This window comes from Schistocerca serialis, chromosome 11, assembly GCF_023864345.2.
Source record: "Schistocerca serialis cubense isolate TAMUIC-IGC-003099 chromosome 11, iqSchSeri2.2, whole genome shotgun sequence".
Lineage (NCBI taxonomy): Eukaryota > Metazoa > Arthropoda > Insecta > Orthoptera > Acrididae > Schistocerca > Schistocerca serialis.
The window spans coordinates 65,741,844-65,758,246 of record NC_064648.1 but is presented as its reverse complement, the minus strand read 5'-3'; the positions used below and the strand labels follow the sequence as shown (position 1 = coordinate 65,758,246).

Genomic DNA, 16,403 nt, shown 5'->3' with positions numbered 1-16,403 from the left:
CATGGGACCCAAGTTCCTTCTTTCTGAATCGTGCCCACAGCCTTGAGATGTTTCGATATTGCTTGCTGTGTCACTCCCACTAATTGTGTCAATTCTTCTCGAGTTTGACACGAGTCTTCACTCAGCAATGTCTCCAATTCTGCATCTTCGAAAACATTCTCTCTTCCACCATTATGCCAGTCTATGACACCGTTCTTGAAGTGTTGAAACAACTCGCAACACATTCTTTCACTAATAGCATCCTTTATCATATGTACTTGAGAGCATTCGCTAAGACTCAGCCGCTATTTTCTTCATATTGAAACAAAACAGTAACACCTCACACAAATGACGAGAATTAGGCTTGTAAACTGACATTTTCAATCATGAACAACTTTATGATGCAGACACAAATCAACTAATGTTTGACTGAGGTTATGTTGATCGAGGTCTGTGATCTGTTTCTTTCGACAGCTACTTTCCGCTGTCGCCACCTATCAGCAAATGGCGGAAGCAAAGTTGTACACCTCTTAATGTAGAATTATGTCCAAAAAAAAAATTTCACAAAAATACACCCAAATATGTGTGGAAAATCACAAGAAGGATGAAATGGATGCAAACGGAGGAAACATGATGAAATCTGAGGGAGTCGGTGATAGCGAAAGGCGAAAACTCACTACAACAGGTGTGAAGTCACAAAGATATCAAAGAAAAGATTATATATATGGATGGATTGTATGAAGAAGGGATACTACAGATGTGACTGGATGAGGTGGAATTAGTGAGTGCGAACTGGGATAGAATGGAGAAAGAATGGGGGTGGGGAGAGGTTCATAGGATGAGGTACAAGATCTTGTTCGGCATCCGTATCAGGCCAGATTAAAGGAAGGCTTCAAAGAAATTCACAGGCAGACTCCTAGATTAGTTACTGGTAGGTTCGAACAACACACAAGTGTTACGGACATGCTTCGGGAACTTAAATTTGAATCCTTGAAGAGAAGGAAACATTCTTTTTGAGAACCACTATCAAAAAAATTCAAAGAACTGGAATTTGAAGCTAACAGGAGAACGATTCTACTGCCCCCAACACACACTGCGCATAACGATCACGAACATAAGGTGCTAGAAATAGGGCTCCTGTGGAGGTATACAGTCAGTCGTTTTTCCCTAGCTGTATTTCAAAGTGGAACAGGAAAGGAAATGAGTAGTAGTGGTATGGGGCGCCATACGATTGACTGCGGAGCACATATGTAGATGTACATGAGGGAACAAACATCTCAGCCTCATCTTCAGACAAGTAAGTGATGTCTAGGGGGACATTAACAGGTGTTGTAATGGTCCCATTGATGGTTTGAAATTCTGTTGTTTCAGGTAGCGTTACAAGTTACAGTAGCAGTCGGTGCTGGATGATAGATGCATTTTGCCAGCCTACGTGGCACCATAGGCAAACATTGAGATATTCAAATGGACACTATGGTCTGTAGTCTTTAACTGGAACTATCAGGTATGTATTATATTCTCCATTTCCAATTGATAACTTTGCAAAGAGTATTTCTAAATTATATTTTAAGCACAAACCACTCACTAAAACATTAAATGTGCAGTTTTTTTTTTTTTTTGCACGGTGGAGGGGGGGATGAAGTCAGAGGAGTGGAGGGAGACCTCTAAAAAAGCTTTTCTTTTATGTTATAATTTAAAACATTTATAAAATGTATGTCAAAGATTTAATTTCTATCTTAATAAATAAAAGAAGGCTCAGCCTTCACACATTATGGAAGGCAGCAAGATGATGCTTGCTGATGATCAAAATTTAGATGTATTAATTTATCAGTTTCAGAATACTTTTCAGATCAATTGTGGAGTGATTTCCGATCCAACATTGGCAAGATTTGTTAATTTGTTTAAATTATAAGAAAAGTTCGGAGTAGGTATTAAAATCCATGGAGAAGAAATAAAAACTTTGAGGTTCGTCGATGATATTGTAATTCTGTCAGAGACAGCAAAGGACTTGGAAGAGCAGTTGAACGGAATGGACGGTGTCTTGAAAAGGACGGTATAAGATGAAGATCAACAAAAGTAAAACGATGATAATGGAATGTAGTCGAATTAAGTCGGGTGATGCTGAGGGTATTAGATTAGCAAATGAGACACTTAAAGTAGTAAAGGAGTTTTGCTATTTGGGGAGCAAAATAACTGATGATGGTCGAAGTAGAGAGGATATAAAATGTAGACTGGCAATGGCAAGGAAATCGTTTCTGAAGAAGAAAAATTTGTTAACATCGAGTACAGATTGAAGTGTCAGGAAGTCATTTCTGAAAGTATTTGTATGGAGTGTAGCCACGTATGGAAGTGAAACGTGGACAATAAATAGTTTAGACAAGAAGAGAATAGAAGCCTTCGAAATGTGGTGCTACAGAAGAATGCTGAAGATTAGATGGGTAGATCACATAACTAATGAGGAGGTATTGAATAGAATTGGGGAGAAGAGGAGTTTGTGGCACAACTTGACTAGAACAAGGGATTGGTTGGTAGGACATGTTCTGAGGCATCAAGGGATCACCAATTTAGTACTGGAGGGCAGCATGAAGGGTAAAAATTGTAGAGGGAGACCATGAGATGAAAACACTAAGGAGATTCAGGAGGATGTAGGTTGCAGTAGGTACTGGGAGATGAAGAAGCTTGCACAGGACAGAGTAGCATGGAGAGCTGCATCAAACCAGTCTCAGGACTGAAGACAACAACAACAACAACAACAACAACAACATTACAGCAATGAATGATTATTGCAGCAGAATTTTTTATTTCCACAAACTGCATTCTAAATTATGACGGACCACATCAGAAGCTCGTGTGTTTTAAAACTGCTACCCGGAACGACCACTAGCGAGAAGGTAAAATTTTCATACGAAGCCCAGTCTGAAAAGGATAATTATTATATTTTATTCAAAGTTAACATACAGTGGGGTGAGAACAACTGAATCAATATAATGGGGGGTGGGGGATCTCAATTGGCTCAGACAGCTTTCCAGCTGGCAGCAACCTAGCCTACCTCGTTTAGATGTTCCCAATTTAGTGCATAGTTCACTTTATCTGTACTGTCATCCAATTTTGTGGCTCCAAAAATAATATTCAATCACAAAACAGGAAACCAAACTCGGCAGTGCAGAGGTAACACAGACGGGTGTCAATAGCATCAGCATACACGCCACATTGCGTGACTATCGGTCCGAAGTTGTACACTGTCTTGCAACTTCTACCACTTCTACTACTCTCGTCAGCCACCGTGCTGTACTTATGCTCGACTGACGTAAAAATTCGTGGACTAAAGTTAATTAATATTTCTGAAAGTATTGAACCCAACTTCCCACTTTTAAGTTTACTGGGTGATAAAAAAGTCAGTATAAATTTGTAAACTGAATAAATCACGGAATAATGTAGATAGAGAGGTACAAATTCACACACGTGCTTGGAATGACATGGGGTTTTATTAGAACCAAAAAATACAAAAGTTCAAAAAATGTCCAACAGAGGGTGCTTCATCTGATCAGAATAGCAATAATTAGCATAACAAAGTAAGACAAAGCAAAGATGATGTTCTTTACAGGAAATGCTCAATATGTCCACCATCATTCCTCAACAATAGCTGTAGTCGAGGAATAATGTTGTGAACAGCACTGTAAAGCATGTCCGGAGTTATGGTGTGGCATTGGCGTCGGATGTTGTCTTTCAGCATTCCCAGAGATGTCGGTTGATCACGAAATATTTGCGACTTCAGGTAACCCCAAAGCCAATAATCGCACGGACTGAGGTCTGGGGGCCTGGGAGGCCAAGCATGACAAAAGTGGCGGTTGAGCACACGATCGTCACCAAACGACGCGCGCAAGAGATCTTTCACGCATCTAGCAATACTTTTTTTTTTTGTTCTAATAAAACCCGATGTCATTCCAAGAATGTGTGTCAATTTTTACCTCTCTATCTACATTATTCCATGGTTTATTAATTTTTCAAATTTATACTGACTTTTTGATCACGTGGTGCATTGAAAAAGGACAGCTGCACAGATGAAATTTTTAAAAAATGGGAAGTTAACTCACAAAGTAGCAAAGCAAATGAATAAAATATATTTTATAACAAAGACAAATTGCCAGAGCTTACACTTGTGGGAATATATGTGGCGCAAGTGGCTGAAGTTAGTCCTACTTGCTACAAATTACACAGTCAGGTCTACTAAGTTAACAGCGAAGGGAATTTATTAAACAGCTAACGAGGTGGCAACGACAAGGAAAGTGAAATGGCGGCGACACCGTACCCGGTACGTACCTCTCGGCACAGTCGGAGTCGACGGGAGCCAGCGGCTGTGGCGGCGGCAGCTTCACCGAGCAGTAGCTGGGGTCGTATGTCTCTTCTGTCACTCCGGGATCTGCTTTCAGAAGAAAGTTAACTGTCAGCAGGTACCTCCGCACCAGCACGTGACAGACAAAACAATATTAACTGAACTGTCCTGCCAGAGTGTCTTACCGGTGCACTACCTGGTCCGTGCACCGTGCGCTCCTCGACAGTAATTCTCTAGTCCACAAACAACACTCCGATGGCACAGTGTTAATCCACGGAGCACCCGTGTGGACGTCAAAGTGGCACAATTTCTCACATTCTGCACACTATTAAGCACACATTACTAAGCACAGTGGTCATTACATTATTCAGATGAGATGCACGCACGCACACAGTGCGACACACAATAGGCCTAAGTACCAGATTAAAAACTTTGTTACCGGCTGGGAAACCTGGCAAAGCAACCTTTTTCAGACTTAGGAACCGGTACCGAGATATCCACCAGTGGCTATTCTTATAACGTTATCGGGTTCGGTGCCTTGGCAATGAGGTTACTATTTTAAATTGGTAGCAGCAGAACTACTAAATTAACAGTAGTAAAGCCACCGTGGATCAGTGCAAGTTTCCTTGTTTATACCGTCAGAAATAGTTTTCTGCCAACTCCATTAAAGCAACAATTTCTCCGATTATCAAATTGTCTTTGGTCGCTATCAAATGATAGCTTTGTAGCTTCACAATGTAGTGATGAAGAATCAATTCAGGCCACATGAACCATAATTTAAATACATTCCAGTTTACACGGCCTACAAATTCCAATTTATATTGCCTCTCGATCTGATAGCTCAATATGAGGCACATCCAGAAAGTACAGGGTGTCCGAAAAGTCTTTCCCTAATTACATAAATTGATACAAATACGAAACTTGTGTCGAATTGTTTACAACTATCAGAGTTTTTTTCTGTTTTAGGTTCGCAGTATGTAAGTAGTGGATGAGGTGCAGTGCCCAACAAGCCATGTTAACCAATCAGGAGAAGGCACATGTGTCCTGTGGTACCATGAGACACGATCACCAACCACAGTGCAGAGACACCTCCAGACAACATTTGGAAGGAATCCACCCGATGTCAAGAGCATTAAAGCCTGGTACGAGAGGTTCAAGAACACAGGATCGGTTGCTGACCTTCTGAGGTCTGGTCAACCGAGAACCTCAGCAGACCGGGTGGAAGCTGTAAGGCAGTCTTTTCTGCAAAGTCCGAAGAAATCTGCGCACAGGGCCTCACATGGAAGTTTACTGATGTGTGAAAAAAACTTTGATAGTTTGTAAACAATTAGACACCAGTTTCAAATTTGTATCTTACTTCTTAGCCTGAGTTATCAATTTATGTAATCAGGGAAAGACTTTCCGGACAACCTGTAAGTCTCCCTGTGTGTTTTTTTAACAGAGACAACATAGCTACATGAAAAACTTTATTAGCAACAGCAATGTTTGGGCTGTTTTTTGACAGTCGCCAAAAGAATTGAGGCACTTGTCATACTGTAACATCAACTTTTGTATTCCTGTCAAGGAAGTCTGCCGCCAGTGAATGGAACCGACGTGCGACAGTCATCTTCAGCTCTTCATTGCTGTTGAAACGCCGGCTACAGGACGGAAATTTCTTGAGGTACAAGAATAATGAAAATTGCTGGAGGCAAGATCAGGACTGTATGCCAGATGGTAACAGCTCCCAGCCGAACTTCTGCAAAACAGCTGCTGTGTGCTCAGCTCTATGCCGATGAGCACTGTCATGGAGCAGCACAACACCTGCAGTAAGAATTCCACGCATCTCGTTCCAAATGGCACATTTCGGTTTTCGTGTTGTTTCACTGTAACGGTCAGCGTTCACTGTTTCACCTCTGGGCAGGAAATCAATAAGCAGAGTGCCCTCCCTGTCCCAAAACACCGTACACTTCACTTTCTGTACCGAAACTGTGTCCGACTTTTGTCTCAACCGGAGATCCACTGTGACACCAAGGCATCGACTGCTGCTCAGTTTCTGGGGTCGAGTGAGAAATCCACGTCTCATCACCCGTGAGGATCCCGTCAGGGAACTCGTCACTGTCATCACGATACCACTGCAGTAATGTCAGTGCTGCTCCTAAGCATTTTATTTTGTGCCCGTGTGTCAGGTTTTTCGGCACCCACCTGGCACAATTTCTTCAACAGCAGGTGCTCGGAGACAATTCTGTGCAATGAGGATTGCGACACCTGCAGAAAATGGCTGTCAAACTCTGTAATTGCACGGCGACTATTCTCCAGGATGCGCTGTCACACCTGCTCGACTGGGTGAGAGTCGATTAGGGACTGTCACACTCTGCACTCATCATCACTGACACTTTGACGACCTTTCCAAAAAGACCTACACCAGCGGTGCACCATCTGTTTGCTCACGAAGTTCTGCCCACAGACCCGACAGATCTGACGACTAATTTCGATAGGCGTTAAGTTGTGTGCATTAAGGAATCTTATCACTGACCAAACCTCGCAAGTGGCAGGGGAACGAGTAAGAGATGCGGTTTTGGGAGAATTCTGTGGCAGTACTGGCACCGGGCAGAGTCTGTCCAGCTGGCATTCGATCCTCACGTTGCAGATCTGTTGTGCATGTGCAATTTTCCCTGCTAAGTAAGTCTACTTTAAAGAAAAAACTTCAGGAAACTTACTTTCTGGATGTGCCTCGTAATATCTAGCATTTGTTTTTCAAATCCTAGATTTTCCATTGGAGATTTCACATCAATGTTCGTTAGTTAACATTTCAATTTTATATTAAATATTGAACTCAAATAAGAGTTTGCCTGTACTGAAAACTGAACTAGAGGCACCACGATAACGAGACGAGGATGCTACCTGTGCAGCTACGGGTGATTCAGTTTACTGGGTCGGAATTTTTTGTAAGCAAGATCACTCTGAAAACTTCGATGCAATGGCACCACTCACAGAACAAACAACTGAAACTTATTGAATTGTGGCCCGTTGTACAGATAATTGAGGAAATTGTAGTACCAGCGCAATGTTTGTACAAACTGATAACAATTATCGATTTTATGACAAATGAGACGTAATCCGTTAACCGACAAGACGAAGTTTATTCTCGTTCTTGCTTTTATATGTCAGTGTATTAAATAATTCACAATACTCTAACCCCTCCCACTTTACAGTTTGAATGTCATTAGAACATATTTGTCCTGTTGTGCCACATTGTCTGATAGTGTACTACTATTTCGGTGCACTATTCTTTTCCACAGCACTAACTGTTTTAGTCCACCAGCAAAACTTGGGCAGTATAAGAACTGGCAAGCGCTAGAGTGGACGGTGATAAAAGTACGTATACTGAAGTGAAAATACATTTACTGGGCAGGTATGAGCAAAATGCACTGCAAAAGAGTACTGACAAGAAAAAAACAGTAATAAAAAAGCTCAAACTGAGAAATGCTGCAGGAAATGACAGAACTCACATTAAGCTTAATAAAAATCTGGGTCCGTACGGTGGACAATGGCTCAAACAATTCTATTCCCACACTGGAGGAGGCCCAAAAGAATTTCAAATAAATGAAATAATAATTCTAAAATCATGGTAATTTAGGAATGGCCAATCAAGTTGTCCCATTACACTTCTCAGTATACAGGGTTGTGAAAAATTCGTGCACTCAGACTTCTCTCACAAAATTTTCTCCTATGCACATTTTGGGCAGTAAACTGGCAATACTGTAATCACATATATGGTAATTATCTCTGTCACCAAATAGAGCAGTGCTGTGCAGTTGGTGTAGTGGATTGGGTTAGTATGCAGAAGGTCGAGAATTCGATTCTGGGTTGAGAATTATTTGTTTTTACTTGCGCAAAGTAATATGCACGGTATAGTACCTGGCATCTTAATTGTCATACGGATATTACAGTGAGACTTCTAGACATTTGCAGTTATGTACAACTAACACAGAAAATGAAGTACAATTGTTTTTCTTGGCCAGTTTTTAAAGAAGCCTTTTGCACATCACGGACGCGAATTATTTCGCGCCACTGCATCTACTAGATTACGAACCTGTTTTATGTGTACCCTACTCCTACTGTCTCGTGAAAATTATTGGCAAAGCACTTTGTTAGCTCTACTGGTGACATAAGGCCCTGACGAAATGTAACAGACCTGAACGTGGTAAGAATAGTAGTCAGTATAAGTCAATGATACCAGATGCACTGGTGTGAAACAATTTGCAGCCACAATGTGCTAATGGTTTCTTTAAAAGCTGACCAATGAAATTTATTACATTTCCATTTCTGTGTTCGTAGTACGCCACTGCAAATGTTTTGACCACAATCCAACCCTCGACTTCCTGCATGCTAACCCAAAATGCTACTATTGCACCAGCTGCACAGTGCTCCTCTATTTGGTGACAGAGACAGTTACCGTGTACGCGATTACAGCATTGCCAGATTGCGAGTTTTTAACATTCCGAAATATGAACAGAAAGAAATTTTGTGAGAGATTTTTGAATTGCTCGTGTATGAAGAATCTCACTGCTAAGTCTGAGTGCGGAAATTTTTCTTTACTCTGTATACTGTGAACTAATAGAAGGGTTAATCTACAGCACAATAATTACATTTACAGCATAATATCCCCCAATAAGGCAGGAAGTGTTCCAATGTCAGTAGTAGTTAGCAGGTTTCAGCTCTAACCTGACTAATCTAAAGGAATTTCCATACAGACCATAAAACTTTGGTCGCTACTGTCGATTTAACTGTAGCCTACAATACGTTACGTCTAGACGGACTACTGCTTGAGCTAAAATGAACTGTACAGTGTGCTAAGCTTACTAAACTACTGACGACTGCCTCGAGACAGTCCTCCTTTAGTCACTGAAAGAAAATGTTCGAGTAAATTGAATACGATAAAAAAATGGACTGGCCCATCAAACAGTGTTGCTTCCCCATTTATTTAACAAGATACATTCCAGCAATAATTTCTCCAAAGTTTTGCCTTCCAGATGATACTGCACTTTTAAAAATAAATAAATTATGTTCAAAAAGGATGAGAAACCACTTCAGAGGAGCCGAATATGCTAAACACATTCTACCCGATTAAAGGAACCCGGACACCAGGTGCAACTGTGGTTAGCACGGGAGAGAATTTAAGTGGAACTGACCATTAAATGTCACGAGAGGTAGACCCACGAGGAGGCGGGCATTACTGTACTGTGAGTAGAGGAGCAGTAACAGCAAAATGGGTCGGCAGGAGAGCTTATCGACTTAGAATGTGGACTACTCATTCGATGTCATCGGGGTAACAGTTCTGCCAGACACATTTCGACCCTTCCGAAGTGGACCAGGTTAACTGTCGACAACAAGACTACAAAGTGGAAACGCGAAGGAACGGTCGCAGCACTGCACGAGGTGGTCGCGCGAGGCGAGGTGGGGAGAAGGGAACACCACACACGACATCGGCAACAAGTAGGAGGAGTCAGTAGTCCAGCTACCACAGTGACTCTGTGTAGAGTGTTAAACAGAATGGTGTACAGTGCTCAAGCAGCTCCTGGTAAGCCACACATTTCTGAAGTCGGTGCTAAACGGAGCTCGAAGTGGTGTAAAGACCGATGCCACTGGACAGTGGGTGACTAGAAATGAGTGACACAGGGTGACAAATCACACTATCCTTTAGCAATCTGATGCATGGATCCGGTTTGGCAAATTCCTGCAGAATGTTACCTGCCAGCAAGTTTAGTGGGAACAGTTTAGTAAGGAGGAGGTGGTGTTACGGTATGGGGCAGTTTTCAGTCAAGCTACAGTCCCCCTATTGTGCTTACAAAAACACTAAAGTGGGAATATAACAGATTTAATAGTATTACGTACTGAGTACAGCAGAAGAACAGTTCCGAGACAACAATCGACTGTATCAGTATGAAAATTCACCCTGTCGTAAAGCACGATCTGTGAGGCAATGGCTTGTGGACCATTACATCTCCAAATTGGGATGGCCTGCCCAGAGTTCCATCTAAGCACAATGGACCAGTTAGAATGCCGACTTCGCTACAGACCTCAGCATCCGACTTCACACCCTTCTCCGGTTTCGGCTCTCGAGGAGGAATGGGCTGCCATTCCTCCACAGACATTTGCAACCCTCATCGAAAGTGTCCCCAGCCCACATTAATGCTGATAGGTGTCCAGATACTGTCAATCAGACAGTGTATTATAAACAGTGGAGAGCCTGTCAGAGACCCAATAAAAAAGAGACATCCGCGTATCCCGATCGACGAGCTCAACAATAAGATACAGAATACACACTACAGCAGAGCATTTACACCACAACCTGTCACCTAAATACACTCCCGTTGAGAAAGAATGGAACACGTCAAACGACTAGAGATAGGACATTCGTATTCACAGTACACGTACGTTAGTACATTGGGCACAAACGATTAGCACGTCGACCGAGGTGTTCGATGTCTATATCGATATCACGATGCGACACCACATACCGGTAAACTGTGCCCGAGGCTCTCGTCACTGTAAGCCAAAGGTGACTGATCGGTGCGACCTGAGCAGACCTGTGGGAAGCCTCGTAGACATATGCTCGATCTCTTTTGATGGTACAGTGAGTTTGAAATAGGGCCATTATTGGCACGAGGAAATGTGATGCATCTATTCGGGAAACTACCACTCGTACGGGATGAAGTATTTCGGCAGTGCAACAGGCGTGTGCAGAATGATTCACAGAAAGCCGTAGTGCACGACAAGGTGGGTCAAGTCACACCATGCAGACCACCTCGTGAGAAGATCCGACACCTCATCCCAATGGCACTGCAGGGCAGATCTGCATCCTCCTCAGCTCCGGCGCAACAGTCCGTAGCCGTTTATTGCGGCAAAGGTGCCAGATGACAACATTGTATAGAACGACGTCACTGGGGATGGGAATGGCATCGGACGGTCACTTTTGGAAAAAGGTGGGTCGAGTGTGTGTGAAAATGACGGTCGCATTTTGGTTTGTCGTAGGCATGGGGAGTGGCACCAAAGTGACCGAAGTTCGCACAAAACGTACAGTGACATCTCGACTCCTTACGGTGTGGGGTGCTATTGGGTACATCCACAAATCACAGTTGGTGTGTGTCCCACACACTATGATCAGTGTGTCTCATACAATGGCATCCTGTGGCCTGTAGCGGTATCCTTTCTGCACTATACCACAGACACCATTTTTCAGCAAGACAATGCACTACCACACACTGCTGGACGAGCAAGTACGTTCTCGGTGTCACAAGATGTGAGCCTCCTGCACTGGCAAATCTCAAGACTTGCCGTAAATCGAAAATGTGTGGTATACGGTCAAACGATGAGTGCAGCACTGTGATCCAATGCTAATCACCACAGATGAAATTTGAAACGAGGTGAATGCAGCACGGACGGATTACACCAGAGGCTGTCACTCGCGTCTTAAATGCGTCGATGTAGGACAAGTTATCAGGGCCCTTGGCAGACCCCGTGCCTACTAGGCAATGGGACACGTGCTGAACGAAGGTGACTGAAATGCTAATCAATTCTGCAGAACATATTAAAGTGCTTGTCCTGTGAACATTAACATCCTGTCTATAGTTGTTCAAAATGTTCTGGTCTTTTTTCTGAAAATAAGTGTATCTACTGTTAATATCCTATCGATTTGTAGCATTTGGCACACACATTGGAACTGTCAATGTATTCTGAAACAGTCACCAGTTCCGTGGCACCTTGTGCAAGTTGCGAGATATCAGCTGACAGCAGGCAGTGAACTGAGAATGGAGAAGTGTACCGAACGCATCAGCTTCTAGAAACTCTGCAATAAACAAAATTGTTTCTCACTTCCAGATATTAGGCACGGATCTAGAAAGGCTATACAGTACCTCAACATTTTTTAGCAACCTATTCTACAGCTACATCCATACCCTCCAAACCACACAAGTACCTTGCAGAGGGTACTTCCCACTGTAACACTTATTAAGGCTTCTTCCTGTTCCATCCACGTAGGTAGCACACCAAGAATGACAGTGCCAACTTGCTCTGCTATGTGCTTGCCGTAATTACTCTGATGTTGTCTCTACCCACAATGGGAACGATACGTGGTACGCGATATGTATAACGTAAGGACGGAAGTAAATTTCACATAATTTGACACGGCCAAGTAACACGTATCAACAAAACTTTGGCCAATCGAAGAATGTACTGCTGCTGTCTAATACAGAAGGAAACTGTAAAAAATACAGAATGAGATGAACAGAAATGACACTTTTATTTGAACGCAATAATTACACTGAAGTCAACGTAATTAACGACAGTCCCCTGGACATGAAAAAAGGGGGCACAGTTCTTAATAGGGTGTGTGACCACCACGATGGGAATGCATATGTGACAACTTACTCCCATGCTTACCAAAAGGTCGGTAAGCAGTTCTCGTTGTAGAGGATTCTATTCCTCCGCCACGACAAGTTTTGGGAAGATCTTTGATGCGCAGCAACACGTACACTGCATGTTACAATATGCTGCATATTTTCGTATTATGAAAGTATAAATTCGAATTCCACCAAACACAGCACTTTAGTTTCTGAAGCATTAAAATAGAGATTGTAAGCCACTCGTGGCTTACGTCACGTGAGCTGACCAGCCAATAACATCAGATATTCAGAGTATAGGACATGTGGTGTAGTCAGCCAATAGCAACATCACTTAAGTAGCGTGAACACACAAATTGGAAAAGTAAATGGTTTAAATTAATGTACACAGTGTAGCTACAAGAAAAACTAATCTTTCACATATAGTATTGGTCGTTTCAGCATCTGTTACACTTTAAGATACATCACGCAAATGTGCCAGTAAAATTTTAAACAGTGAGATTAATGTCTAGTCTTCTGGGCTTGAAATTATTCTAAGTGGCTGGCACTCAAAGTCTCAAGTTTTAAATGAGTGTCAAACACACTGTGATTTAAGAAATTCATTGCACATTTTCAATTGTATCATAATTCATCTGGCATGAAAGGAAATTCCCTTTGAAAATAATGCTTTTCAAAGAACCATTCATAATATTTTCCCGGGACCTCTTAGACATGGGTTTGTTTCAGTAGCTGCCAGAGAACGGGCGTTACTGCGCATCGGCAGCTACGATCTAAGAACCCCATATGTTCATACACACATAGTATTATGAGAGCTTCATGACGTCACAAAAGAAATATGACATTAGAGGATACTCCAAGAGCACAGGAATTTTGTAAACCATATTGAAATGCATAATCTGATTTAAAGGACACATTCGTATGTCCAGATTCACAACAAAGTAGGCCACAACTTGAAATTAAGCTTTTCAGTGTGCTTTTCGGGATGCAAATTTTTTTGGAGTAACAGTACTGTATTGTCTCATGTTTGGTTCTTTATTATGGTATAATGTCATACGTGGCAGAAAATGAAAATGTGCTCTTAAATTTAGTGAACAGTTGAAACTAGCCAATAGTGTGGAATGAAACACTTTGTTTCTTATAAACTGACTGCATCTGCAGAAAAGATTAATAAAATCAACGTTTATTTAGCAAACTGACAAAAAAAAACTTCATTGTTGTGCAAGGCAATTAATGCTTGAATGCCAAAAATGTGGAAATAAAATAAAAATCAGACAACTGAAACTAATAACAAATTTTAGCCTTCCGTAATAATGTGAACGTATTTCAATTCAGTTGATAGCTCCCGGCCATAGTAATCCGTTTTGTTTTCATTGGATATGTGAATTGTAAACAAAGAGGAAACAACAAAGTCACTAAATGTAAACAAGGGTCACTATTCCCCACCACACTACAACCCATACTGCTCTGCGCATGCACGAATGTGGCAGCTTGGGCGTACCAGAAAAATTTTTCTGGGTAGCACAACTGCTTCTTGCTACTGCAAGTAGCCAGAAGCGGGAGAAGGTATTCCTCCTACGCAACTCGACTGCACGTGCGGTTGAGCACGCTGGCAACTGTGCGAAACAAACTTCACGTAAACAGTTGTGACGTCATGCTCATCAGAAGCAGTTCGTTGTTATTAAGTATTCCGTAGTCTTCATCCTAAAGCCTTTGACACATTTTGCTTCTGGCAGGTGCTTGTGTGTGCACTGTGTTTTTTTGTTGTAAATGGAGCATTTCCCTTTGCAACTTAAGTTTTATTTTGGTTTTACTCTGTTGTTTATGTTTTATTGCTGCAGTATAATTCTGCAGTAGTGGAATACACTAAAAGTCTTTGTTAGACTATCAGTTCTTACCAGTCAAAATTACAAAAATTTAACTGAAGACTAAAGCAATGAAAAATTCCCAGAATTCTAAAAAATTCCCACGTTTTCACCTGGATAAAATAATTCCCAGGTTTTTCCCATATTTCCCAGTTGTCCCGCAGCGTATACACCCTGAGTACAGAAACTGGACTGGTGGTTGTACGTATTCCCAGTTTCGTCGATAAAGAGAAGAGCGGAGGAATAGCCTTGGGACTCACCCCGACATGGGTACAACATTTCATGCCACTGTGGTGGTTAGTCTGGCTGGGAGTCGTCTTAGAAACTACTCCTGTGTCTGAGCTCCATCACAATTACGCTATGCAGTAACTGGAATGATGTGTTGACATCAAATTACTTGGAAAATCTGCCAGATAAACTTTCAATTTGTTGAAACATTTTACGACAATCAGTGTCTACCTCGTACGTAAGTTTTCGAGTGGGTTACTAGGTTCAAAGACCGTAGGGAAGACATCGGAGACAATCCGAAATCGGGCAGAGTTCTTCTACTTTGAAGAGAATGTGGAGAGGATCAGTACAACTGATCGAGAACACCGCCACCTGAGCATTCGAGCAATTTCATAACTTGCTCGCATCAGCAAAGAAACCATTAGGCAGATTTTGCAAGATGATCTGGGCACGACACAGGTTTGTGCTTAAGTGGTGTTGAGAATCCTCACAAATGAGGACAAGCAACATCTAGTGGACTGCTGTGCTGACACTCTTGAAAACATTCAAAATGACCCTGATTACCTCGGTGAAGTGATTATGTGTGATAAAAATGGATATTCCAATATGATCCAGAGACTGAGCAACAGTCTATGCACTGGAAGAGCCCTCAGTCCCGTAAGATGAAGAAGAAGAAGAAGGCGTGCATGAGAAAATCCAAATTTCAACCAATGACGATTAGGAATCTGTGGGGCTACCTACATTGATTGGGTGCCTGGAGGTCAGACTGACAATCGAGCTTATTATGTAACTGTTAAAGACCTGAGTCGAAACAAGGCCCCGGGAGTAGACAACATTGCATTAGAACTACTGACGGCCTTGGGAGAACCAGGCCTAACAAAACTCTACCATCTGGTGAGCAAGATGTATGAGACAGGCGAAATACCCTCAGACTTCAAGAAGAATATAATAATTCCAATCCCAAAGAAGGCAGGTGTTGACAGATGTGAAAATTACCAAACTATCAGTTTAATAGGTCACAGCTGCAAAATACTAACACGAATTCTTTATAGACGAATGGAGGGACTGTTGGAGGCCGGCCTCGGGGAAAATCAGTTTGGATTCCGTAGAAATGTTGGAACACGTGAGGCAATACTGACCTTACGACTTATCTTAGAAGAAAGATTAAGAAAAGGCAAACCTACGTTTCTAGCATTTGTAGACTTAGAGAAAGCTTTTGACAATATTGACTGGAATGCTCTCTTTCAAATCCTGAAGGTGGCAGGGGTAAAATACAGGGAGCGAAAAGGTATTTACAATTTGTACAGAAACCAGATGGCAGTTATAAGAGTCGAGGGGCATGAAAGGGAAGCAGTGGTTGGGAAGGGAGTGAGACAGGGTTGTAGCCTCTCCCCGATGTTGTTCAATCTGTATACTGAGCAAGCAGAAAAGGGAACAAAAGAAAAATTCAGAGCAGGTATTAAAATCCATAGAGAAGAAATAAAAACTTTGAGGTTTGCTGATGATATTTTAATTCTGTCAGAGACAGCAAAGGACTTGGAAGAGCAGTTGAACGGAATGGACAGTGTCTTGAAAGGAGGATATAAGATGTACATCGACAAAAGCGAAATGAGGATGATG

General features: G+C 42.0%; 1 protein-coding gene across 2 annotated transcripts in view; it reads right to left on the bottom strand.

The window, feature by feature from the left end:
* The window catches only part of LOC126427339 (RNA-binding protein 45), a 146,695-nt gene that overhangs the window by 78,257 nt on the left and 52,035 nt on the right, over nucleotides 1-16,403 (bottom strand). Inside the window, exon 8 of one of the 2 annotated variants that reach the window (XM_050089665.1) lies at nucleotides 4,300-4,402. In XM_050089665.1, coding sequence (XP_049945622.1) covers nucleotides 4,300-4,402 — 103 coding nt within the window. The remainder of the gene's footprint in view (nucleotides 1-4,299; nucleotides 4,403-16,403) is intronic. The other variant, XM_050089666.1, reaches the window with a different exon arrangement.